Raw genomic sequence first — 27874 nt, 5'->3', positions numbered from 1 at the left:
CCGTCGTTGTCCTCCTCTCCCCCTCCCTTCTTAAAGCTTCCCAGGCAGATCCATATCATTAATATTTCAGTATCAGCTGCACACAGGCATTGGCTACACTGCAGCACACTTCATCAATAAGAGCCAGCGAGGGCTGTGAGGTTTGCCACACTGCCTTCATCCAGGGAGGAGTGAGAGCAAAGGCAGAGCCTGGCAGAGAAACAGAGTATCTGCCGAGGGTAAGGCTGCAGTTTGCAGTCCCAGCCTTGAGGTGCTTTTTGCTGCTGTCCCTCGTTCAGATCATCCCAGATAATAGCTTAACAAGCAACAAGAATGGATGTTTTTAAGAAAGGTTTCTCCATCGCTAAAGAAGGTGTGGTGGCTGCTGCAGAAAAGACCAAGCAGGGAGTGACAGAGGCTGCGGAGAAGACTAAAGAAGGGGTAATGTATGTAGGTAAGAGAGAACTAGTTTGAATCTACATTTGAGCATGAACAGATGCATAGATTGTCTCTGAGAAAGTCTGGGGAAATTATATTGTGTCTGGAGCTCGGGAATGAATAGCAAGGAGATCTGGATAACATCCTCAGCTCTGCACGGAGTTGCTTTGTAAACCTGGGGTGCCACAGCCTCCCCATGCCTCAGTTTCCCCAACTGTAAATTAGACATAGAAACTATCATTACTGTAGGGGAGGCAGAAGGAATGTAATGTTGAGGAGCAGATGCTCAGGTGTAAGGTTTCTGTTAGACCAGTCACTGATTGTTTGCAGGGTGAGTCAGACACTCTCCAAGCATCTGAGCCCTGCTGGTCTCCACCTCACCTCCACACTGAGACACGCTGAGGAGGTCCCTGAGAGGAGCCAGCAGTGTTAGTAAGAGGGGATTGCAGGATGCATCTGTTTCCCCACAAACAAACTGTTTTATCCTGAAATCCTTCTCTTGTTCACCAACCTATTTCGTTGCCCATGCACACATTAATCTTGCTTTACAAGAGACGCCCAAATTCCTTTTGCCCAAAGAATAGGATCTGGGAAACAGCACGCCTGATGTCCTGTCTGGAGACCTCTCTCACAGTTAATGGGCTGTTTCAGAAACCTCTCCTCTCAAGGTCACCCTCGAAACCCACTATCTTCACTATCTAGCAAATGCAATTATATGGCTGGATGGTCAGATATTCCAGATAATACAAAATCTGCAGAGTCTTAGGTTCCCAAGACTGATTACCTTGCTGCTGATTACTGTGTTTCACACAGCTTTTCATTTTTGCTAGATGTGGGAAAGAGGGTTTATTTTAGTTGGAAAGTTTACATGCACATTCTTCCTGCTATCATACTGCAACATCCACAGCTATACTTAGCTACTGTATTTAAAACAGCTCTATTGCAAATAGCTACAGACATATATTTGTACATTATAAATGAGTATAAAATTTGTGTGTAGCAGGTCTGGTAATGCCTTCATCCTGAATTTTTAAATACTTAACTATTGGCATGCTGGAAATGAATGGATGTAAAAGTTCACATTTCAATTTGAAGCTGACTCACAAGAAAAAAGGTAAGCAGAGTCCCTATAAACAAACTAACTACAGTAACCGAAACACCAGCCAGTGAAATGTCACGTATGGATGTCACATTGTGGCATCACTACTGCTCCACCTGCTTCCAGATTTGAGTCATGTCAGGGTTATTCAGAGTTTTTATACATAATTCCTCACATCTCTGTTCAGTCACGTTGTACACCTCCATACTGTGACCTGCTTTTCAGGTACAGAGTCTCTTTATGAGATTCTAACCTTCCAATAAAATTTTCTCTAAGTCTAAAACTAAAAAGCCTTAAAACCCTAATCTCCGAATGAGGATCAGTTAAGGATCAAGGTGAAGATTAAGTGCTTTCTCCTTTCATTGGTTTGGTTTGTTGGTATAGTGCCAGTTCCTGCCCTGTCATGCACTGCACAGGGCTTTGCCTTGGGCTGATTCAGTTCCTGTTGCACACTAGGGGAAGCTCAGCCCTTTGGGGAAAATTCAGTTTTTCACAGGCAGGAAAAGTCAAGGCCAGATGCTGATTAGCTCAGAAAATCAGGTTTTTTAATAACCAGGGAAGGTGGAGGCATGGTATATCTGTTAAAACTGGAATGTTGTTCATGCTGCCTTTTATCACTCTGTGCCATGTGAAGGGTAAATCACAGACCTGAACTGTTCTTTCCCTGCTCCTTCCTTTGCAGAGCCCTATCCCAGCAGCTTCATCTAGAGCATTAGGTGTCAAAACTTGAATTTTTGGATGCTAGGAGAAAACAATACTGCATCAAACCTTGAGGGTCTTTTCAGAACATCAGGAAAGGGAGGAAAATCCCCATAGCCTAGGATGGATGAAGTGGATCCCTGACTTTTATTCAGGTTTGTGCTAACTCATTGCTGACTCTCCAAGGAGGATTCCAGGTGTCTGGGCACAACCCCCACATCTGGTGAGTCACTCGCTGCTGCCCAGGGGAAGAAAAACAATGCTCGTTCAGAGGCACCTGCCTGGAGCAAACAGTATCGCTGGGGCACTGTGGCCAGCTTGTCCCTGCCTCTGGTCCCAGCAGGTTCAGCTTCCACGGCAGAGAGGAGATGCCTCCCTCCTGTGCTGGCCCTGCAATGCGGTCACAGCCGGGCCGGGCCGAGGTGCTGCCATCGCCGGGGCAGCCAGGGCGTGGGGTGCTCCTGCCCTCCCTGTGGCTTCCTAACAAGCAGGGTAGAGAAGAGGGGGCATGAAAAGAGGAGAAATCCCGCAGCGTGGGTCACCTTTGCGCTTAGCAGAATCACAGACTGCTCTGCAACTTGTGACAGCCTCTGGGTACAGCAAAGTGGCAGGGGATCCCTCAGTGGGGATCCAGCAGCTGTCTTTTTTTGTTTGGTCTTTTTTTGTTTGGTCTTTTTTTGTTTGGTTTAAAAAGGGGGATAAATGATGTTGCAGTTAGTTAATGAATTTAATGCGAAGCTGCATCAGAGTATTGAGTATAAGGTCATTAGTACTGTTTAATGCTATAATTCAGTAAGCCTCAACAAAGAATGCACTTCTAGTTTTCCAGAAAGATTTTCGACCGTGTGTGTCACAGAAAGCCCCAGCGCACCAAGCTCTACTTAAACCAAGTGACTCCTGCAGGACTTAACGCCCATCATAATATCTCTTTCTACTCTAAACCTTCTCCCACCACCTCAGTCCCACCCTTGCCGTACCAAAGCTCTTACGGATGACTCACAGCACTCAGAAGAGGCAGGATGCATGAACTTTTAATTCTGTGTACAGAAGCCGCAGGCAAGGGCTAATGAGTGAAATGAGATTGAGCATCAGGTGATTGCTTTCTGATTCAACAGATGCGGGTTCTGGCGGGAGCGAGCGCCGGAAGGTCAGGTTCCATGCGGTGCATAATGGATGTGAGCCTGAGTCATCGGGTGTGGCCGGGCGGGAACGGGAGGCGAGCTCTCCCCGGGCTGCTGTCCCAATGACACTGCTTCTGTGGCACAATGGATTCGGGTGGTTTTCTTCTGTCTGCAGCCCTCCTTTCTGGAACTGTTTTTGATCAGCAGATATAGCCCCCAACCACTCCCCTCCCCCTATGAAAGAATTGAGCCCCGAGAGCCACCTTAAAAGTCTGGTAAAAATATATGTATAAGACAGAAGTCTCACTAAGTGTTTACTGCACAACTGAAACACATGGAAGTCTAGTACAGCAAATCATCCACTTTGCTTACCTATCAACTGCTCTTTGACCAAAAAACAACAAAAAAGGGCTGTGCTTGAACATCTGTGTCTGACACGAGACAATCTTGTGTGTCAGATTAGCATTGTGGCAGTGTTTCATAGAAGCACTGGGAGGGAAAACAGAGCACGATGGTGTCTGAACTGAACAGTGTGTTTGGCCCACTCAGGAGCTCACATTCATGGCTTGAGACTCGCACTTGCTCTGCTCGCTGCTGTGCTCCTGCTCACATTTGTGTGTCACAGGCATCATTATTAAATCCACCACTAGGAACTGCAGTTTACAGCACTAACGAGTATAATAAAGTACAAAGATTTCATCTCTTCAGTTTTAACACAGTTCAGGAGGGTGGAGTGAAATGTTGAGGGCATATTGTAGTAGAACAGTTTTGTTCTGCCCCGGGCGACAATTACAACCACCAAAATAAATCAACAATTGAGAATAACATCCAATAACACGTAACATGTGTCAGGCAGAACAGAGCTGGGCTGGATCTCTTGTTATCAGGGCACTGCACCTGTTTCACTTCTCAGGCTGCTAATGAGAACGAGCTGTGGTTTGTAGCTGGTTTCTCCCACCACACCCGTGGATGCTGCACTTCCATGGAGTCAAAGATCTGCCTGGTTCTCTATTTTTACCATTTTGATGGTTGGCCATAGAAATCCTTTTGCTGTATCAGTATGGGAAATTTGAAGAGAGCCTGCTTAGGTGCAGATAATTTACAAAATACAGTAAAGTGAGACCAGTGGAATGTTTTGGCATTGTTCTTTTAAATTGTAACAGCGATAAATTCGATCCTTTATTTTTTCAATGCGCAAAGCACGTAGTTACTGGGGGGGCTGCCCATCTACCATATGATTTAGCTTATCTGCTGCAGTAAAAAGGTAGAAGGGATATATAGCTGGTCACTTGAAGCGTGGAGGAAAATCACAGAGATTAATTATTCCTTAGGGCTATTTGTGTTGCAAACTGAATGCCTTCACATCCTGTTGGCTTTTCTGCCTTGAGAACAGCGAGATAAATTACAATGTAAGTATACATATGGTGTACTTTCATAATTTGAGATAAAACCATCTGCATTCTGTGTATCACTGTGAGCAGGCACTTACAGCCTAGGCTGAGGCACCAAAATGGGAATCTAGTTAGTAGGTATGTAGTCTGTGGGTGGTTGTTCTGTAAATTCAGCTTTAAGATTCTCAAGTCTTTACTTGTGATATAGAATGAGATTTTAAATGACTGCTGCAGCCAAGGATTCTGCTGAAATGCAGGAGAGAGTCACAGATGTGACTCCTTGTCTTGCAAGACTGAAGTAGGTGAGATTTTACCAGGTGATTTAATATACAGTCATTTTTACAATTAGCTTAACATTGACTTACCACTATTTAACTGTTCTTTTAATTCTGGAAATATTCCAGCAGCACTCTAGCTCCCTACTGCACTTTGTAAGAACAAAAAGCTGTACGTGTCCAGAAACCACAGGTTTCTTAGCCAGGTAGCACTGATGGACTGTGTTTCCTTTCACAGGCACCAAAACCAAGGAGGGCGTGGTGCAAAGTGTGACCTCAGGTAAGAGCACAGCCCTGAGAGGGGTGTGGGAACCTGTGATGGTTTGTCAAATGGGAGGTCTGGGGGGGACACCACTGACATGTGTGACCTTCCAGGTGATGAATGGAGGATGCTTGCCAGGAGCAATGGTTCAGGGTCTGGCATTTGCAGTGGACACAGACGGGAGAAAATATTTGATCAGTAGAGCGGGTCAAAAAATCTGATGAAGGTTACTTGGCAGACTGGGATGAGTCACAGCAATTTAGACATTTCACAATGTCAAGTGTGCTGCCCAGCATGAAGAGAGGATTTGCTTCCATCAGTTCCTGTTGGGCCAAAACTGTGGTCTTTGGGAGACTCCTGTCAGGCAGTCACAGAATCAAGGACCCAGAGGGTTCCTTCTAGGACCCAAGCTCCAAGGCAGAGCAGCCATGTGGACTGCCTTGAAGGGAGATAAATGGATCCTTTCCCTGGAGAATTTCATAATGATTACTTTTTTCTACCCAGGAGTATTAAATCAAACAGAAGGTACCCAGGAAGAGGTCATGCAGAGTCTGCAATGCAAAATACCTTATTTGCACTATTGTCTCTTAGTATTTGACAGTGAATTTTTCATTCTGCAGTTTCCCACAATGACTGACAGGCTGCAGTGCTGCCCTCTGAACAGCATTTTGAGTCAGACAAAAACCCTCACGTACATAATGTAAATTCAAATGTGATCTCATCTAAAAAAATCCAAACAAGGACTGTACGAGGGCCAATTTCTTCTTTTACCTCAGTGCATTCATGTTACTGTCCCGGGGAATTTGGCAGCCTTTTGGCAGTGTCCAGCTCACTGACTTTCTGCTTTTGTTAAAACCCCAGTTGCTGAGAAGACCAAAGAGCAGGCCAATGTGGTGGGAGAGGCTGTAGTATCCAGCGTGAACACAGTGGCAAACAAAACTGTAGAAGGAGCAGAGACCATCGCAGCCACCACAGGAGTTGTAAAAAAGGTATGTTTGTTTCTTCAGTGGTGTGCAGGATGGAAGAGTCACCTTTGGATTACACTTAAAATACCTTCAAACATTTACAGGTGATGGTTTTACTTATGTAATGAAAGGTTTGCAGCAATATCTGCTTTTGTATAACACTTAATATTATGCGTAATATAGTCACAGAATCATTTAGTTTGGAAGGGACTACTTGAGATCATCTAGTCCAGCCTCCTTAGGGTCAATGAGAGAGAACTCTGTACAGCTGAATTTTGAATATCTCCACAGATGGAGACTCCTCAACACCCCTGAACAACCAGTGCCAGTGTTTGACCACCCTCACAGGAAGAGAGAGAAAAAACAGAGTGTTTTCCTCTGTTCAGATGGACACTTTAATCAATTTGTGCCCATTGCCTCTTGTCCCATCAGTGGGCACTGCTGGCAAGAGTCTTTCATTTTCTTACGAATGTAGAAAAGCATTTTTCCCCAGGAACTTGAGCAGAAATGCGGCTGGGCTGCAGTGAGCACCTGGATGGAGTCAGAGCTCTGGGATGTGCAGGGTGGGAAGGCACAGGAGCTCAGCACTTGCCCTCACAGCTGTGCCACGCTGGTGGGATGCACAGGCTCGGCCCGGCAGCTCCGGAGGCAGCAGAGGGCAGCAGAAATTCAGGCACAGCCCGGCCCGGCGGAGCGCCTGACCCTGCTGCTCTGCTTCCTGCTGGCTCGGGCAACATCCAGGCACTTATTGATAAAGGCCGTGGGATCCAAATTGTGCACGGATTAAGCCAGATTCAGACAAGGCATCTTCTGTCCTCCAGCTTAATTTGGCACTTGGACTGCTTCAAGTGAGGGGATTAAGGGGCATGTGAAGGAGCAGAACAGTTCCCTTAGATGAAGGCAGTGTTGACCATTAGAGAAGATGCTTTCCCTGGGTGGTAACAAACAGCAACCATTTGTACAGCACGAGGCTAATACTTGGCAGCTCTTTGGTAAGCCCAGCTCTTTCCCCTCTTCGGAGGGCTGTGATCACTGCTGTTGACAGCCACATGAGCTAGATGAGTCACAACAAACCCAAACCCTGAATCAAAGCAAAGCCAGGCTGGCCAAAATTGTTTTAATTGTTCAGATAGTCGGCTGATTAATTTCCTGACCTGCACGTAAACACATTGTGATGTGAAACAAAACTTCTACACAGCATATAAATCCTGGGAGAATAGCCTAACAAAAGAGGGGAACAGCAGCTACGAGTGACGCAAAATGTCCTCCTGCAAGCATGTGAAAAGGGCAGATACAGGAGTTCTGCTAAGCCCTTGGGATAAGATTAATCTCTATTCCCACAGCATTTGGGCTGTAGGAGCAAACAGTGATTCCTAATTCCATGGGGCCAGAATACCCCCTTCAACCTTTCAGCTGACCTGGTGCAGGGTGATTGACCCAGGAGAGTGAGGAATGTGCTGACTGTAGGAATCCATCCTGCAGGTGTTGGACTGTCTTCCCTCTAGCAAGGACTGAGCTGCAGCAATCTTGTTCCTCTTTCCTCCGAAGTGAGAGCCCCACCTCAAAGACTGACAACTACAGTTTACAGCTGATTTCAGAGCTCAAATCAGTCAATGTTATCTGTTTCCATCTTTGTGAACATAGTCCCTCAGAAAATCAGTGATTCCTTCACCCTAGTAGAGGTTCTGGCTTATGCAGACTGCAGGCAATATGCAGAGCTGTGAGGTTTGGGAGGGTTAAAGCATTAAGCATCTGAACTGTCATTTTGGCATCTTCCACTGATTGGAGTGCTGATCTGACTGCTTAGAGTTAAAATGGAGATCATTCAAGAAATAAAAAGTTAGGATGTGTCACATGCCAAAGGGCAGACTAAATGGAACCAGGAGACTGTTTTGGACACAGCATCGTGGTGTCATGCCAAACAGCAGAGGTGGGCAGCAGAATGAAAACAGGAGGAGAAAAACAAGACAAAGTCACAGGAGAAAGGAATTCAGGAAAAAATGTTTGTTTCTGTGAAAGAGGGGTCATCTATTCTGCTGGTTTAGCTCAGCTTAGGAGTGCAAATCTTTTATTCATGCTCGCTCACCATACCTTATCACAGAGCTAGACACGGAAGATTGAGCTCCATGAGCAGACCGAGCACCTCCCAGCTGCTGATGGTTGATTGCCTTGGAGCCAAAGCTGCTCCTGAGGGAGGGCCCTGAAAGGAATATAAGGAGTTGTGCTGGGCTCTTGGACACCGGCTGCTTTTTCTCCAGATCTGCTCCTATTGTGCTGCAGAGTTTGCTAATGGAAATACGTCCAGAGTCTGCCAAGAGCAGCACCAGGCACTATAATGCCTGTGGGAGACCCATTGAAGATACACTAAGAGTGATAAGTTAAAGCTTTTAGATATTTAAGCAGTGAATAGCTACTGTTATCATCTTGCAATCCTGGAGTCATACACAAGCCTTTCAGCCCCTGAAGTTTGAGGGAGGTGTTATACCCAGTGCTGAGACTTGTTTGTGTTCCATCCTGTCCTCCTCCTTTCTAATTGCACAGAGCAGTTGCTAATGCCTTATTTTGGTTTTCAGCTGTCTCCAGTGCTGTTCCCTGCTGACTTTATAGAGGGGTTGTTCAAAGTACCAGGGATCTGTGTGAATGCCTGGCACTGAGCAGTGCAGGAGAGTGGCTCGGGTCTGGGGGAGGCAAGTGGCCTAGGAGGCATGTCTCCAGCTGAGCTTTCCCACTATTAATATCAATTATGGAGAGCTTGTTGACATTTAATCTGTGCATTTGACAGCTGGCATGGGTGGCAGGAGAGGGGAACTCTGAGGATTCTGAGTTAAGTTTTGCTCATGACAGCAGCCATGGGTTGGTTCAGTTCTGTGGGTGTATCACATGGTCACTTGGGTCATGGGAAAGAATTCAGCCTGCTATTGGATCATGGCAGGCACTGAAATGTGCACACCCATGGGGCAGTTGGCAACCTGCTGCTCCTTGCTGTCCTTGGTGGGAGCACTCAGAGCCATGCAGAAGGAAATGAGGCTGGAGTAACTCTGTGCCTGTGAGGGGGTGCCAAGTACCAGATGAGAACAACCTTACGTAGTGTTGGCATCGCCTGATAGGGCTTTGGCAGTGGCCTGGTCACTGCTCACTGAGTACAGGAAAGTATTGACTGATTTGGGAGAGTTTTTAGGTATTAACTAAAAAATGTGTAAATTAAGAGATTATAAACTCGCCACAATTTTTCTGATCCACAAAGGAATGAAACCCATCAGTGATGCGTTCTGTCTGTGGCTCTGCACCCATCCCCATCCCTGGGGTGGACATCAAGAGATTCCAGTGAGATAACCACCCACTACATATCCCTGTCTTAAAAGAGGATTAATTCTTCGTCTGCATGACGCAGCACAGAGCTTGCTGCAATGCAGACACCACGTGGCTGGGAACGAGGGCACGTACATACACTCACAAAATGTCCTTCAGGCAGTGGAACAACTTCCCCAGTATGATGCTTCCCTGCACCCTCCGCCTAGATCTTCCCCTTAGATCTATTTGTCCTGTCAGTTTTCATGATTTAGCTGCCAGCTCATGACTCTGTCACTTTGAATTGGGTTTGATCCCTTTTTTGTTTCGCTCCATTAATTATTGGAGCAGTTGTCAGTTATGTGCATCCGCTGGGCGCGTTCGCTGGCTCGCAGCGTTTCCCTGTGTGCCTGATCTCGTGTGCCTGAGCCGCACCCAGGCCGGGGCTCATCGCTTTCATAACAGCTGCACACTCTGGAGGTGAACATTTGTGGTCTTGATTCTGCTCACTCACACCCTGCAACACCACCGAGGCCAAGGCAGTCGCACCGAAGGAATTGGAAGCAGAAACTGAGTGACCTCCCCGTTCGAGTTAGTCTGGGCAGGGCAAGCACCACCAGGAGAGAGCAACCAAGGGCATTTGAGAGGCCAAGGAGGGCAGAGCTGCTGAGCAAGAGGAGCAGGGAAATCAGCAGCTAAACTCCCTCACAATTAAGTAGAATAAATAGTTGCAACTCTTCCTCTTAGCATTCAAGCTTCTCTGTACTTGGTTGATGCAGTGGTGCACCCCAGTAGTATCCGTCCACATCTGATGGAGCAGGAGAGACTACAAAAGCAGTGTGGAACAGGGTATTCTGCCTACAGGCACTTTTTTTATGCTTCCTTCTCAGTCTCATTAGTGCATCCAGGCATACATTTTCTCATGCAAAATAGCTGAGTTGGTGGCACTGGTGAAGCCTTAAAGTCTGCAAGACCATGTGTTTGCTTCATGGCTCAAAGCTGTGCCGCAACAATCCTGTAGGATACATTATTAAATATGTATTATTTCTATAAGCAGTCTCAGGAAAGTGAGAGAGTCTGGCTGTGGGCTGGATGAAAACAAAGCCACCCCAAGAGTCCATCTGGATTTGCAGGGTAAGACAGGGCTCCTGTGTGCCCATCTGTCTGTCCTGTTGGTAGGTCCACTCACTTTAGGCACGAGTTGACCTCTTAGAGCTGTCAGCATCACTCCAAGCACGTTCAGCCTGAAACCTATACAGCACAGCCTGTCCATAGGACCTGTCAGGTTGCCTGAGGATTTACGAGGGAGTGGAGTGGGGATACTGCCAAGTACTGTTGTGTTTGCTCCAACGCCCAAGGTCAAGAGCACTACAGGAGGCTGAACCTCTCTGCCTTATGCAATTGATGTCCCATTGAGGGCTGTTAAATTTGTAGCAGATGAGGCTGCCAGTGAACCTCTCTGGCTTTACAGCCTAATAATAATAACAATAACAATAATAATAATAATAATAATAATAATAATAATGAACTCTTGCTCACCACTGAATTTTTTGAGATTCTAGTGAGTCATATGCCAGCATCCAATATTGGATTGCTTTCTCTGTTATATAAGGAAGATAATACTAATAAGGTTATTTTTGTCTGAATTTTTGGGAAAAGCAAAAAAGCCCTACGGGCTTATAACATAATATAGATAAAAACACAAATTCCATTTTGTGTATGGACTCAGAACATACAACTCAGTTGGTAAGCTGGAAAAGGGAATTTCATAGAACCTGAGGGGAAAAAAGAAATCTGAGAAATGAAATTATAATTAATTATTTTTCAATATTTCTGGGGTTTCAAATCAGTTTAAAAAAATATTAAAATATCTGAACCCAGGAGCCTATAGTATGGTCTATTTAAGATCTCAACATTACACAGGAATATCTTTATAAATGGCAGATCCTAATTTGTCAAGTTCTTCATTTTTGATAGCTGAACATGTACCTATGTTTCATAACCTTAGTTAAATATTGGTTTTTATATATATAAATCTTCTATAGTGTATATATTTTATATGGGAATGTATTTTTTATTCATAAAATATTTAAAAACTTGTATGGTATTCCTTTAAGAAATTCTAAGGTCTTGTGTTTCACTTAACTATTATGTTAAAGTCCTTAATTCTCTCTTCATTAGCAAAAAATATTCAGCTTCTCCCCCAAAAATAGAAGAAAATAGCCCATAGCAAACTGATTTTTTTTTTCATTTAAAATACTTATTCTAAGGCAGTGCATGACTTCTGAGGGGAAAAAATCGTTTCACTTCAAGAGCAGGAGGACCATTACTAATTGCTTCATGGTTTCAACATGCCTCTCCCTTAGAAAATCTTGTCCCTTTTAATGAGCAGATGAACAGTGAAAGCAATGGCAAAACTCTTGCTGTCCCCCAGAGAAGCTGGATTTTCACCTTTGCTTTCTTGCCCAGCGTTGTGCTGTGGGTCAGTGCTACAGCTGGAGCTTGTACCCGGGGGTCTCTGGCTCTTCATCCAAAGTGAAGACCCTTCCATCACGTGGTCCTGCTCTGTTTCCCTGAGCAGTTACTGCAATCCTCAGCCAGCTAACACCCAGCTGAAGAATGCAGCCCTTCCTCATCTCGGGATCACTATTCTGGGCAGGGTGGGAAGCGCGTGAGAAAAAGGCTGTGAGGCGACATCCCTAACACAGCCTGACACCTCTTCATCCTGCAATTGTGCTGTTCCTCCACCAAAGTTTAGAAATACTATCCAGAAACACGGTTGCTTCCCTTTCTAAAAATAGATGGTTGATTTTTATCCTTCTGGAGCAGAGTCTTGGCAAGGAGAGCACGATTTAAGGGATCTAACAGGCAGCACAATAGCTGAACAGGGATTCTTCAGCCCATCCGTTGCTCTGGGATGCAGTGTCCTGAGGGTGGTCCTGAGGAAGGTATCCCTTTTCCATGACTCTTTCCACATCTACCCCAGCTGAGCTCCCTGCCCACAGGAGCAGGAGGTGGTTGTACCCTGCAGAAAGCCAGAGTGCACCTCACCTGTCCTCGTGTTCCTGTGAGCTGTCCTGCAGGTTCCCAGTGCAGCTCAGCACCTTCGGCGGTCGCCTTTGATTGACCTTCACCATTTCACACGGCAGCTGGGAACTCCACCTGCAAAACACCTACGAGACACCTGCTGTTGCAGCTACTGTGAGCAGCTTGCACTGCAGATTTCTTTCCACCTAACAGCCGAAAAACCTGCTTGTAAAGCTTGAAAATACAATTTGAGGCTATTTTTACCCGCTTTGGCCTAGCTCGTGCTGTTGAGTTATAAGGCGTAGTCCTTTTTATATGCATCTGAAGTCTTTTCAAGCCACAGGCTGGATCCTGAGGCTGGATCCTGAGGCTGGATGAACCTCCATAAATTCAGAGCAGTGAGCTGTTTGCTGCCTGCAGGGGAGTTGCCTTTCTGAAAGGCTGTGGCTGAGTGGCTCCATCAGAGCAGTGGCCTCTCCACAACAGCCGTGATCCCTGCTGTGCTGGGAGAAACTGTCTTCCATGATGTGCACAATTTGATGTCATTAAGTTACCTGGGCTTACTTAAAACGGCTCAGGTCAACAATGCAGTGCAAATTAAGGGCGTGTTCCTTGGGAAAAGGTGGTCACACTGTGCTTCTCATCTGGAGACACCCCAGTGCGTGGTGCTCTCCATAAACAAACTAATCAACTCTAGTCTCAGCAGGGAGACGAAGGGAATGCCTGCAGCTGTGACAGACATCAGTACTGGGCTGCAGCTCATATTTTGGCTGTTTTCTGGTTTTGGTGGATTGATCCCTTGGTAGCTTATATGGAGAGCAGGAAGCCTACAGGTAGGACAAGCAGGTTGCAGTGCTTCCATCTCCTGGCTCCCCTTCCTGCCACAAAAGGACCTGAAGTCCAATTTCCAACTTAAATTTTCATGGGCTCCACCTTATATCTATATAACTCTGTGTATTTTTCCCTTTTTATTTTGTATCCCCTCTTCTTCCATGATTCAGTCCCAAAAGCAGCAGGAGTGCTCTCCTACTGATAAGAACACTTATGACTGAACAGGAAAATAAAGACACGTGTCAAAATTAAGAGTGGAGTTCCCCAAACACAAGGGAGCATGAAGTTCTGTTTACAGGAGGCTTGGCAGGGACATTTGATCTGTACTGCATCAACAGCAGCACCAGGGAAAGTGGTGACCCTGTGTTTCAAAATGTTAAAATTCAAATGATAGCTCTGTCCTCCATGCAAAATTGACTTTCCCTTTACATAATATGTGTGTCTCTGGTTCCCTCTGTGTTAGCCCTGACTTCACCTGGGAAAAGAGTAATTCAGGGAAACTGCTGGGCATGTGTGCTCAAAGGAGACAGAGAAGCTTAGTAATTTTGAGTTGCCTGGTTATTTGGGGCTGGGCTATAGAAGTCCTGCTATTTCTGCTTCCTCCTGCTCTCACTGACTGATTCCACACAGGGGCATTTGTTCTTTCTGTCCAGTACAGTCAGGGTTTTGTCTTCTCTGGCTAAATTGTGCTTAAAGTAACTGCCTGGTAATACAACCTTTTCTCTTCCTTTTGGGCTAGAGAGGAAGCTGAAAGATGCAGGCAAGTAGCTAAAAGAGCCAAAAATGCTTATGTAAATACTTGGACTCAAACACAAAACCTTTGATAATGACACTTTATCTGAAGCATGACATTAACACCACCACAGTACTGCTGTATCGTAAATTAGTTTTAGTCTATGCAATAAGTGCTTAGGGTAAGTAAGATAATGTGGGGAAAGGCTTGGTGTAGTCTTATTGTAGGTAACTTTATTTGTTCCTCCCAAATTTCTTCACGCTGAAAGAGTCAAAACTCTGGTCTCAGTAACAGAAAAAGAACTGATTTTCTGTATGAAAAAGACCCTAAAGCAGGTGGTAGGAAAATGAATTGCTTTTTCACAGATATCTGCTCCAACGAGCTGCACAACAGAAGTGGATCTCAAGCAATATTAAAGCTGGTGTTTTATTTGGGTGCGTAATGCTCAGTCACTGTCGCGCAGTCTCTCGAATGGTCTGTCTAAGATTAGGGCGATGACTCTGCATGTGGCAGCAAGGACAAACATTGTGCTTGTGCCTTGGCAGGAGGACCTGGCAGCGCCGGAGAAGCCGCGGGTGGCCGGAGAGGGGGCCCCGGCGCCGGGCCCGGGCGGGGCAGAGGTAAGGGGGAGCCGGGGCCCTGGGGCCACACACGGGCTCTTTTGGGTTACTGCTTCCCCCCTCCCCGGGAGAATGCCCCTTTGCACCCTGCGGTTGTGGATCTGCCCTGTGAGGTTCCCATCAGTATTCCCACCTTCCTGAGTTATTTGACAAAAACCTGAGCTCATCAGTTCTCGCTTTTGCCACTTCCTTTTTTGGGGGGGACCAACAATTTTCTAGTAGAGACAGACTGGACAGAGTGTAAACTGCTGCTTGATGTGGGCTGATTTTGTGGGTGCACATATAATAGTTAATGCTTTCTTTTGGTTTTGTCATCACATGAAACAGCTCTTTCCTGGTTGCAGCCATGCTTTAGAAGAGCTTTAGATAAAATGTTAGATTTTTCTATAGATTCTTCTGCATTTAAATTAGCTCTTTTAATTTTTGATCTGTTCTACCTGCAATGTCCTTTTGAAGCCCTGGGTCAGATGTCAGTCTTTGGGCCACTTTCAGCTCTTGAACAAGAATAACTTATTGTCCAACAAGGATGCTTTAAAGGGGCAAATGCTTCTCACATGGTGTTTTCTTTATGGTTTCAGTCCTAAGGCCTTTGTCTGCCCACTCCACAGGTACTGCATGTACCCAAACCCCACATTTTTCAGCTTTTCCAAAGCTCAGACTGTTTTTGTGGTCTCAGCTTGCACCTACCACTCTCTGCCAGCCATCACCCCTGCTGCCAGTCCCCGAAATGAGCCCCACTAATGTGACTGACTCCGTGGCTACCCCAGTGCTCACGTCAGGCTGCAGGAGCAGACCCAGCAGCAGAAAGCAGGACACTCCTGCTGGTGGCAGCCCAGCCCCACATTAGCTCAACTTCCACCATCTGTGAACTCACACCCTCATTTTCCCTGGAGGTCAGTGGGAGTGTGTCTGGTTTCCAGAAGAAATGGATATTTCATTTATTTTCTCTGCCACTTATGGTCCTCATTGTTTTGTAGCTGTTTATGATTTTTTTTGGGGGTGACTATTAGCATTGATTTTTCTCTTAATTTTATTTATATATGTTTTCCACTGGAAGTATTTAACTGTTTTCCTGTCTCTCTCCTCTCACAGGGTGAAACTGAAGGTGATCCATCAAGTTAGGGAATCCTAGGTCAAAAAAGACCATTCCAAGAGCATACATGGAAATATTAGCTGACACTACAACAGGAAAATCCCACTGTCCATAGACTAACTACATTCAGCTCTGTAGTCTTTCACTTGCCTCAAAAAGAGTTGTACAATACATGTAAGCCAGACTCCTCTGATTGTAAGTAAAGTTCAGGTGTGTACCAGGGGGTCTGTCCTTCCCCACCTCCCTCCTGGCTTCCCAACCCACTTGCTTTGCATCTTTTGGTTGGACTCACTGGTCTGTGTGTCACCTCCATCTGCACTGGCACTTGGGATCTCTAGGTATTGTGGAAATATTTTTTTTTTAACTAATAAAAAAGTGTTTGAACACATTTTTTGTTTTGTCAGTTTTATTTGCACGTTTTAGATGTGGATGCTTCCAAACTGATGCACTCTTCCTGTAAAAGTGCAGTATCAAGATACAAGGATCTCAAAACTATAAGGGCCTTAAAAAGATGGAGAATTGTGAAAAATTGTATTGCTGAAGTCAGTACTGTAGGTAGGCCAACTTCCAGTCTGTCAGGGCTGAGAAGCAGATATTTCACTATTTAAATACTTGCCATGTTTAAGGTGCAGGGGGGAATACTGGACAAGAGGAGGCTTTTTAAAGGAATGTGAAAGTGATGTTGAGCTCAATTTATTCTGCTTACTACAGAGCTTGAAAACTCTATGCTGACATCTGGGTGCAACAAGCTGCTAGAAGGTAATTACCAAAATGTGATGGGTACCAGCTGACCTGTGAGATCAGAACTGCATTGCTGCTGGCAGGGGCAGGGAGGCTGTGCAATGCATCCGTGTGAGAGCAGCTGCCAAAGGAGAATTTACTGGTGCACCACAAACACAGGGCTGGTATCTGTTACAGCAGTCTGCAGGTTAAGCTACGGAGTGAGAGCAGCAGAGACTTTCCACGTTAAAGACGTAGAGAACAGGAAAATGTTGCTACAAAGCTCATTGCTGTAAATCATGAGGATGAGTTTAAAGCACATCAGTAGGTATGGGTCTAAAAGTGGGTTCTTTTATTTACCTACAGATAGAACACCCACAAATCCAGGAGAAGACAGTGTAAACTGCTGAGATTTCAACTGCTTCAAAATCAGACCATTACTCCTCCTTAAGCTGCATAATGATGATGACTGTGGAAGATATTACAGGAGAGACTTGCTGTAGTATGGAAGGATCTGGCAGGTGTGCTAGCAGCCTCTCTCATGCATTAATACATGTAAGGCATTGCATTGCAGAGAACACAGGATTTCCATCCAAGAGGCTGTTTGATCTCAACACTGAAAGGGAACAGAAGAGCCCTAGCAGAGGTAACAAGACCCCTCAAAGGAAACTACATCTGATATGTGTATGCTCTTTTCTGGTGTCCTGCAAAACATCTGCCAATTAAACAGAATAACCAAAACTGAGGCCAAGGTAAGAGGGCTTAAAGAGATGCTCATGCCCAGCAGAGGAGGCTGGAGTCTGTTGTTAGTGCTCGCTAGAGAGAGACAGAAAAAGGAAAAGCCCTTTGTTCCAAAGCTTTACTTTATGGAGGTACAAAAAAAAAAAGTGTTTTGCCAACCAGGGGGAAAAAGGAGGTGAGTGCCTTCACCAGCTCCAGCATGTGTGGGGAGCAGGAGTGGGTAGCAGCTGGGCTGGGCTGTAGCTCAAAGGAGGAGTAAGCTGCTCCCCAAATGCCCATCTCTCAAGCAGGCTCCACCTCTGTTCCAAGGGCTTAAACCAGGAGAGACCAATAATTGCTGAGTTTAGAGGGCTGGGACACTGCTCTGCCATACTGAGCTCCCTACCCGCTTGGGAGTGTGTGAGCACTGCCCTGAGCCTGGGCTGGACAGGCACTTCCCTGCAGTAGCCCCTGCCCAGGCCTGGTCTAGTCCTTTTGCAGAGCCCAGAGGAGTGTTTGTGCACCTTGCACAGGCAATCACAAGTCTTGAAGACAGAGACCAGGACATGCAGTTTCCTCCCACGAGTACCCTGCAACAGTGAGTGGGAACAGAGTAGTGCTGTGCCCATGCAATGGCTCAGTGAGCCTCTGTTCCCTTCCCCAGACCAGCTGTCACCCAGCCAAGGGGAGCAGATGTACCAGTCTGAGCCACCTTTGTCAGAGGTGAAACAAAGGTGAACACTTGTTTGTTCTGAGGCAGAAGAGTCTGTGATAAAAGAGACAAAAGATTATCTACTAATTATTCAACTAAACTTTGCTGTATATCTGTTTGTTTGGCTGCATGGAAAAGAAGTCTGTGCTTTTAAGGAATATTCCAGCAAATGTAATGAGAGGTGATGGAAAGAAAGTGAAAGGTGAAAGAATGGAGGAGATGCATCAGAAAACATCCCACGGGAGAAGCTGCTTTCACTGAGGAAGTGCTGGGAATCCCCTTGCCCCAGATAAAAGCTGAGGGAGGCAGATACTAGCAAAATAATTTTTTGCTGACAGATCATGATCTAGGCAATCAAGAGTTTCTCTTACTCATCCCACCCTGTGAATTATTTAAGTGGACTTTGTCCATGTGACACCGCTCTCCCACAAGCTGTTGACTCTATCCCTCTGTGCCCAGACAGCTCTTGGTGCCAGGCACGGTGGGGCCACAGTCTGTCCCCAGTGACGTGACTCGGGGTGCTCACACTCCCACCTCTCTGGTGATCCAACCAGCCAGGAACAGTCCCTGCCAAGTGTTGCGTCAACTTCACCATACGAGTGACCAACAAAGTGCTGAAAACCACTTTTTTTCCCCCTTGTAACAGCAAAACTTACTTACCATGTAAAACTGCAGCTAAGCTTTATTAAGTGATTTGTTCTGATGGAGTTCACAGCCTCTGAGTGCTCCCCCCAGTTACGTTCTAGCCGAGGGCTGAAGGGCGTTGCAGGGCCTGAGTTCTTGAAGGTGTCTGTCTGGGGTGCAGAAGAGGAAGCAGTGGCTCTCTATAGAATATCCCAAGCAGCGTTCCACTAATTTAAATGCAAATCAGGTAATAATACACTTAAAACTCCACTTTATCTGAAAGTCCTGGTTTCGTGTCTGCATAATGCATGTCCTAAAACTGAACTCAAAGAGCACACGATTAAAAAATTGAAGGGCTGTTTTTTTAATACTGTTCTCTATAAAAATCACACGTTCTCACCTCTTTGGCACTTTTTTTCTGTATTGAAACACAGCTTCACTGTCTCATAAAAGCATCGAAACCCTGCCCAATCACAAGAAGATACTCCATACTGTTAATAGCACATCAGAAAAAGCTCCGATTAAAACTGAGCTTTCTGAATATCAGACAAACCCCTGCCCAGATGAGCTTGCAGCAGTGCAAAGTTTCTCTGTCAGTCTTTGGCACTGCTTTTTTTTGTGTGGATCCCAGCATGGGAGCCAGGCAAGCTTGGCAGCTCTGCTTCTTCACTTTTCCTCTCCCCCTGGGCCCCTGGGCACAGCCATGTGCCAGAAGGGCAGAGCCACAGGGCTCCTTCGTCTCAGTGTGCCTAGAGAAATATGTACAGCTCTCCTGTAGACTTTACATCCCAGCCTGCATCCTCAGCTTTCCTAGCCAGCTGCTCCTGGGACAGGACCAGTTATTTAATTCCCCAGTCCCCTGCCAGATCTTAGGGTGGCAGTCAAGCCTTTCTTGCCTTTCCCCTTCTAAGTTAAAGACCAGACAATTTTTTTTGCCTTTCCTAGTCCTGAAGCTGTGGGATATCATGAGACTCCACAACAATCCCTGTATTTAAGCATGGTTTCAGGTGCTCCAGAAGGAGGTAGAAACATGACACTTCACCTGGATGCTGCCTCAAGATTGAGAAACCAGAAGGTAAAGAACTCCATGTGCACTGCCCTTATGTTGATCTCATGTTTTGAAGCAGAGCTGACTAATGGTTCCTGGAGGATGTTTAAAGGAAGAATAAATTAGACCACTTTTCTCCCAGAACTGTATATCAGTATCTGCACTGAAAGGCAAATTTAGCTTAATTAGAGCAACTTTAGTTTGATCCTTTAAATGACTAACATATGACTTAAATAATTATATCTTTCTATGAGCAAACCATTCTATTTCTGATAACAATTCTGTTTCATTGACATAAACACCACCTCCCTTCCACACTAATGTCAGTCTCTTTTCACAGCTGCAGGTGCTGAACACGGCACACTTTGTTAACTTCTGGAGTGATCTGTGTAAAACTTTCAGCCCTGACACGTGGTTGCATTTGCCTTGCTGATGGAAACCATACCTGTCTGTAAATCCCAACTCTGGTAAAATTAAAATTTAAGAGAACCCAAATAAATGTCAACACTTCTCATTAATTAGCCTCATTTGCCTATTTTCATGTGTAAAACATAAGCTCTAGCTCTGATCAATTACTTCTCACCTTCATCAGGCAGTAAAAGAGAAGGGTTCATGTTACTGATGTATGAGAGGGTGGTGCTCAAAGATGCCACAGAAGATGTGTGAAAGGAAACCAGAACAATTTCTAATTTCCCTGTGGTGTCTTAGATTCAACTCAGAGATACTTGGACTGCATGTTTGAAGTTACCCACTATTTCCAGTGCCCAATGAACCTGTTTGTATCTGAGCACTCTAATCTATATCTAACATCAGTTCAAGGGTTTATCATTATTTTTAGGCAAGTAATGCTAACTCACAGAGTGAATAAATATTATGGAATATATTCCATTAATTTTCTATTGTGGTTTTGTAACTCTGCAAGGCACCTGATGCACAGACTATTTGTCCCATCATATGGAAATAAGTACTTACAGTACCAAAGGTCCCTCTTCCCTCTGCTCTGGGCTGCATTATAATGATCACACCATGTCATTACCAGGCAAGGGTAATTTGCTTTCTTTTCCCTTTTTAGTGTTTGGAATCAGGATAATATTAATGCTAACACTACCTTAGATAAGGAATTCATTCTGCTATGCTGTCAGCAGTGTAGGTTTTACTCAGAAATTTGTGCTTCCTAATGTTTTGAGCAGGACATAAAGCAGGCAGCAGCACAGATCAAACATCCATATTGAGTCTGAAACGCTGAGATTTACACTTGGAAGAATAGTTGTTGGAGCTGGGGAAATCTAGGGAGGTGTCAGAGGAGAATTGGAGAGCAATATTTACCTGAACTCGTTAGGAGTCTTTAAAATATTGCTGTAATGTGGTGCATGTTTAACACTTGATGTAAACATACACCAGCTGTAAATGCTCTCCCAAACTCCTGTTGTCCCTTTCAGACAGTCCACCCCAGCCAGCACCTGCAGGGCCCTTGCACTGAAAATCCAGCAGTTTGGAAAAGAGCTGGGAGGGCAGCTGGAAGGTATTTGCTGCTGGAGCCTGGGCATGTCCTCTCTTGAGCTGTGACAAGCTGCCTGATGGATACCAGAGAGCCTCCTCCTTCCTTCACTAACACTCCACACAGAGTAACTCGAGGCAGCAGTGACCTGACAGAGGGGCTGAGAACAGCTGAAATCCTCCCATTTGGTGTGGGCTGTGCTGTGGCTGCCTTCTCAGCTTTGGGTAAGAAAGGTAAGTAGGTCCATGTTAGTGGCTTTGTTAAAAAAATGCCAGAGCCCCACAGTACTGGGTGTCTTTTATCTGAGTTTTTGAAAATCCAAGTGAGAAAATCATTCCAAAAAAGAAATCAGCAAGGAATTGAAAAAGATACCTGATGTGCATATATAATTAGAATTCTAATTGACCCATCGAGGGGGAAAGAGGACTGCTGTTTGAAATAACAAAGGAGTGGTGCCAAAGTTGAGAGGAGCTCTCTGAAATGACAGGCGGAGCAGGAGCGGCAGAGGAATGCAGGGAACCTTGTTTTCTACCGCTCTTCCTCACTTGGGTACTAATGAAGTACTAAACTTATGAGAACTGTCAGTGCCCACACTGGTTTATCCATGGCATCTTGTTCTCATGCCTATTTCCAAACACAGATCTTTACTCAGGAAGACAAATATGTGGCCATCTGAACAGAGACACTTTGTACGCCGGAAAATGGCAACGAGGAACCCAAACCCCTCAAAACCAGCGAGCCATTTGGCTCCCAACTCTGCCAATAGTTCACTTGTACAAAGCACCTTTGTACTGGGGATTGATGGCAGGAAATATTAATTCCAAAGGCTAGAGGAAACCTGGGAAGTGCCAGAGGTTAAAGCCAGAAACTTTTATTCATGTGGTGATGCTAGGAAAGGAAGTGATTTTAAGCATAATTTCTGTACTAACAAAGTCAGTACCACAAAGCCATATTAGGAAAAGGTAGGTTTGCTAATTTGGCTTCTTTTTTTTTCCCTTCCCCTGAGAACTGCTAGTGCTGGCACTGGTTACCTGCCTCACCCAGGCAAGGCCTTCAATGGTGATGGGATTTGCAATCCACCTTGAGCAGCCAACTGGAAAGATGACCAGATTAGCATTTCCTTATAAAAGTACACATAAGTGACAACCCTCACCATCTAAGAGTATCCCACCTGACAAGAAAAGGGGATTATGATTAAAACTGCTAGAAACTACAACAAGTTTGGGCTGGTTTCTGTTCTCATGAGGTTCTTCTCAGGAAGGAAAGAGAAGGAAATCAGCCTGGCGGGGACGAAAGTTGGCCATGCCCAGGCACTACCACTTCAGTAGTATTCCAGCATTCTTTATAAAGCTCAGTTCAGTGGCTTTTCTCTGTCTTGTGATGGTGGAACAGGTTTTTTTCAGTTTTGATTAAAAAAAAAAAACAAACAACCACAATTTAACAAACAAAGACAGTGCTATGAAGCAGAAGTCTCTATCTGGGCACACCCTCTCATCAGGGAGGGTAAATAAACAACTTTTCTCTATTTTCAGCTCTCATTCCTCACATTCGAACTCCACCCATTGTACCAATCACCCCCAAAAGAATCAGCAGGTCTGGTGGCAGCCGTATAAAAAGCAGGACAAGTCAGGACACTATCACATAGTGTGCTGTACATCACCTGGTGCTTAGTTTTACCAAAGCAGAGGACTTCTAACAGGTGTCAGAAGTCACAATGTCAGGAAGAAGCTTTCAGGGACTGAAGGAACAGGCTGAATCTGCAGCAAAAGATGCTGGTAAGAAAGATAAAATATTATTGTATATTTGGATGGGGGTTTAGTTGCTACTCTCACTCAGAAAACCCACGATCTGAAGTGACACCATTAGCTGCATCAATGCTAGCAGGACACAGCTTCCTCTTTTTCCTTCCCTTCTCGGGAAGCAAGTCTTGGCCATCACCTGGGGAAGAGCCCAGGCTGGCCATGGCTCTCCAATTGCTGTGGGCAGCTGCTTCCACCTGCCCACCCACTGCTCCCTCTGTGGCTGCTGAGCGTTGTCCAACATCTATCACTCCTCAAAACATTCATGTTTTTAGGGCAGTGAAGCAGCTTTTGGTAATAATAACCTTCTGTATTCAGCTTTTGCATTACACAGGGTGGTCTTTTCTCATGCTCTGTAGTGGTTTTTAACCTGCTCTCCTTTTAATAAGTTGCAGTTAACTTTTGATTAATGTTTGCCAGTTGGCCTGTCAGTGCCTTCTGGTTATAACTACATTGATTGCAATGCACAGTTAGTAATATGTAGTACAAGTATGTTTTTGTTGTGTTCTTCAGCAGAAATCACCAGGCTGTGCAGGGTTTAAAAAACCCCATATGAACATTTCTGTAATAGTTATGCCCATGTCGTAGGGCCAAGTTTTTATCATTAGTGCTGTGCATTGGAAATCAACTTCTCAATGCAAAGCATAATAGCCTGTCCTTTAAATGAAAGATTGAAAAATGTGTATAGCTTACTCCAGCATTTTATAGTGTATTTCCTACAGTATTTGTGTGCAGCATATTCCTAGCAGTGTGTAATTTTATCAGGTATGGTCCTGGACTCTCATCCTGCAAACACTGTGTTGTATAGCTGAAATATGTGAGAAACCTTACTAGTTTCTTCAAAGTTAGAGCAAGTTTCCATATATCTGGGGACAAGTGTACAGTAGATCCACAAACATGATAGTATTCCTTTCTGAAGAATAAAATAGTCTTTGCCATTTGCCATGGTATGAATATATTCATGCCACTGAGAGGGCACCTTGCTCTTTCATAAACTATCAGATATCTTACAACTGCATTTCAATTTTTTAATGCTTTATATTCTGGAGTTGATCTGTTAGGTTTCTAGCTTCTTCTCCTCTTCTTCTTCTATTTATATCTTGTTTATAAAATCTCCCTTCTCCTGTCTTGCATTTGATGCATTTGCTTCCATTTTGGAAGAGGCCCTATTCCCAAATGGCCCACAGAGAAAATGCATGCTACATGGCCAACCTTCCCCAAGCACAATAAGCTAGAAATCAATAAAAGCAAGTGTAGTGTAAAATAAGCAGCTTGCAGCTAAATGTCATCATTCCAACTCACCGCTAATCTTTGCTTCTTTATCTCCTGCTTATCTGTCATTGGTTTGCTCAGCTGACCATAGGTGCTAGGTGAACACTAATCTCATAGCAAGCTGCTCTGGCAACACACAGTTCCCAGGGTGCCCACAGACAAAGGGCACAGCCTCAGCTGCTCTGTACCAGCCTGGTCACTCGTGGGGGGCATAGCCTGCTGTGGGCGTGCAGAAAAGGGAACTGACATTGGGAATTCCTGTAACCATAAAGGGGAACAGCTGGAAATGTTTTTTTTTTCTTTTTTACCTTAATTACAGCAAACAGCCTGGGACAGGCCACTCAGGATTCAGTCAACCAGATTACAGATGCAAGCCAGAAAGGTAGGAGCAATGATCAAATCAAGAAGTGACGGAGCAGCTCGACACAAGGTGGCAGTGGGCAGTGCTCATTCTCCACTGCCTCACAGGTGTTCTCAGCCTGAAAGGCCTTGGTTTCAGTGACAGTTTGGGGCTTTTAGAAATCTCATGGGGAAGGATTTCAGGATCTGTTGCTTAGTACATCCACAGGTACTGGCAGGCAGTAGCTGACGCTCCCTGGACACTGAGTCTCCTGCACAGCGTTCAGACATTGGCTTCCTCTTTAGAAAACTTGTGGGAACAACATGAACAAAACTTTGCTCTTCTTTCTTGAGCATTAGGTAGCCCTGTGTCACATCTTGCTCCCACCCCCCTCTCAGCCCTGAGTGCAGGGCTCCATCCAGGTCCAGCCAGCACCTGCTGAGGCAGCAGCTGGGGTTGATCCAAGCTGATCCTGCAGCTGGAAAGGTGCCGTCAGGAAAATGTTGGCATCTTGTTGCTGGGGATGGGGAACAAGTCAAACTAAAAACTAAGCTCAATTTTCTTTTTTTTTCAAACAATTTAATAACTTTCTAAGAATGAGGGGAGGCTTATCAATTTCAGGCTCTAAAATGCTTGATGAAACTAAAATGCATTGGCAGTGTCTCCTTAGAGCTGACACCCTCTACGGCCCCATGGGTGTGATGAGAAGGGTGGGCTTGGGCACTTGGTGACATTAGGTGGGAAGGCAGTAAAATTGCCAAAATCTTTTTTAAAGATGTATCTCTACGTTTCTGTAGTCTAATCATCTTCACACCTCTCTTCCATCATAAATATTAAACAACGTTGCATTTTCCCAACTTCCTGCTTCTCTTTTTCCCTCTCTTGCAGCTATTGACAAGGCTGCCAAGATGGCACAAGATGGAGTGGAAAAAGCGACTGGACAAGCTGCAGAAGCAATGTCTGGCTTTGGGAAAAAATGTGGCTTTAAAAAATGATGCTAATTTAAGTTAACAGTATTGCATGTATAAATCTCTCTTTGGTTTGCAATTCCCTCCTCCTTTGTGTAGAAAAATGAAAGCTGTTTGATATCTGGATAATTTTTCTATCTTCAAATACAAAATTCTAAGATGGAAGGTCCCCCTCATCCTTCACACAGAAAAAATGTATCTTTTAGCACATCTGCTCACGATCATCAACATGGCTCAAAGGGATTCAGCAATGTTGTTGCCCTGCTCTTACAACAGCACAATTATTGCCACATTTGCTGAGTGTATGTACAAAGCCAGTGAAACTGTTCATACTTCAGGACAACAGAACATTCATATGATGAAACTGAGTTTTCTTCCAGTAATCAAAAGTTAAGCTGAGGTTGTATTTCTTGTCAGCTGTTTGTTTGTTCCCATCTTCTGTATTTTTAGATTAAGATAAATAAAGAGTACTGTAAGATTTTCACCACTCAGAAATACATTGCCTTGTTATCTAATCTCGTTATTTTACCACGGCTTTCAGTGAAGGATCAGACAACGACTTGCAAATCTGTTTGATCCAAAGACCAGTGAGGTCAGTGACCATCCTGCAAGGATGCAGAGGAGCCCTGTGGTGCCTGTGAGTGAATGGGAGTTGTGATGTCCACCCCCTTGTCCTTTCTCCTACCCATCTGTTGCCCATCTAAATTTCTTGTTACCATTATCCACAACGCATCTCCTGTTAAATCTCCTGGGGGCAAAACCCGGCCCCTTTATCCCAGCGCTCGCTCGCAGCTCTAAGGACGGCTGGCAGCTCTGAGCGAGGGAGCCCCCGAGGGGTGCTCGGCTCGGCTCCTCCAAGGCAGCCCCGGGCGGGCTGCGCTGCACAGAGGGGCCTGCTCAGGGACGGAGCGCCGCGAGAGAGGCAAGGGGGCAATCTTCTTACCTGGGAGATGGAAATATTTATTTTAGATTGCTGGGCAATCAGAGGCTGCTGCAGCCAGACAGGATGCCCACTTAGTGCTGCCTCTGTCAACAGAAGGCACTAATACCCACTTATTCACAGTAAGTGCTCTTACCTCGGCCTCTGGGAGTTTCTCATTGCTAGGCAGTATTTCCTCTGGGAATTTTTTTTCCTTTTTTTTTTTTTTTTTTCCTCCCGGTTTGAAGCCTTACCAGCCTGATTTCAGTAAAAATCTAATTTATGTCTTACAAAAAAAATCCGAAGCAAGACCAAAGCCATCTGTCTGCAATGAAATAGGGCAATCCAGGCCTGTATGAGGTATTGCTGCCTCACCTCTCTTGACCAAAGGCTGTGGTTGACCAGGGCTTTTTGGAAGCTGGTCTTTGTGAATGCAGTCCTAGGAGAGACTGGCTCATCCCCGAACCCAAAGACCACCCCTGTCTGCAGTCTGCACAAGGATGCACAGACCAAAAGGCCTTTACAGGACCCTATAAATAACAGACCATCTGTGAGTAAACATAGTCCAGGTCTTTGCACCAAGTGTCCTTATGCAATGTCTCCTGTCATTTAAAGCTTTAAAAGCCTAAATATTTACCCAAGTACAAGCTCACAGAAAAAGCATTAGACTATTGCACTCTCAGTTACTGGGCAACCCTCAATAGTACTTTATTATTTAGTACTTTTCATGGTTGCCTCCCTGATGGTGAAATCTTGGGAGACTGAGCTCTTTAGGCTCAGCATTTCAGACACCAGTGCTGTGTTTGTGGGTGACAGTGGCCCATACACCATTTTCCACTGCACCTTTCTTTTGCTGCAAACCACTTCTTAGCTAATATTACAAAAAGAAACCTTGAAACAGGGCATTTTCACCAGTAAAACCAGTTATCCCCTCACACTACTGGCACTATTCCTGCTGCTTTGTTCATGGGGATCCCAACCCTGACTCCTGGTGTGCAGCTTAATATGCCCTCATTCCAGTTGCCTTCAGTGTAACTAACAGTTTGTCACTTCCCGCTGCTCTGGCCCAGTGTTGGCAGCAGCTCTGGCAGAGTAGAGACTGGACTGCCTGGCTAGAGAGACCACTGGAGGTCACCTACTGACTCGAGAGAGAAGACACTTCTTCCAACCAGCCAACAAGCACCTGGAGGCAGCTCCTGACTCCTGGTCTCCAGCACAGGGATGTCTTTGCTTCGTCGTCGGGAGCCTGATCAGAGTATTTCACATCTCTTTTGTTCCAAGAGTGAATGCTGTGCCACAGGCACCCATGAGTCTGAGTCACTTGCTGGCAAGTGTTTCTAGGTCTAAACTTAAGCACTTTGCTCCACAAATAAGGTCCCTGCCTTAGTCACAGTATTTGGGGCTCTCTGTTCCTTGTGCATCACACAAGGACC

At 45.2% G+C, this 27874-nt stretch overlaps 2 protein-coding genes across 2 annotated transcripts; both read left to right on the top strand.

The window, feature by feature from the left end:
- Positions 1-62: 62 nt before the first annotated feature.
- On the top strand, positions 63-16209 carry SNCG (synuclein gamma). Its single transcript, XM_018081561.2, has 5 exons — positions 63-433; positions 5241-5282; positions 6126-6253; positions 14654-14728; positions 15821-16209. The coding sequence occupies exons 1-5, from the start codon at positions 313-315 to the stop codon at positions 15848-15850; spliced, it is 396 nt and encodes a 131-aa protein (XP_017937050.1). The 5' UTR covers positions 63-312; the 3' UTR covers positions 15851-16209.
- A 6582-nt stretch (positions 16210-22791) lies between these two features.
- Positions 22792-25953, top strand: ADIRF (adipogenesis regulatory factor). The gene is made up of 3 exons (XM_008929493.2): positions 22792-22918; positions 24534-24596; positions 25443-25953. Exons 1-3 carry the CDS (start codon positions 22858-22860, stop codon positions 25547-25549), a joined length of 231 nt encoding a protein of 76 aa, XP_008927741.1. The 5' UTR covers positions 22792-22857; the 3' UTR covers positions 25550-25953.
- The last annotated feature ends 1921 nt before the right edge of the window (positions 25954-27874 follow it).

Source organism: Manacus vitellinus, unplaced genomic scaffold, assembly GCF_001715985.3.
Source record: "Manacus vitellinus isolate BGI_N305 unplaced genomic scaffold, ASM171598v3 scaffold_54_pilon, whole genome shotgun sequence".
Taxonomy (NCBI): Eukaryota; Metazoa; Chordata; class Aves; order Passeriformes; family Pipridae; genus Manacus; species Manacus vitellinus.
This window is presented reverse-complemented; position numbering and strand designations above follow the sequence as displayed.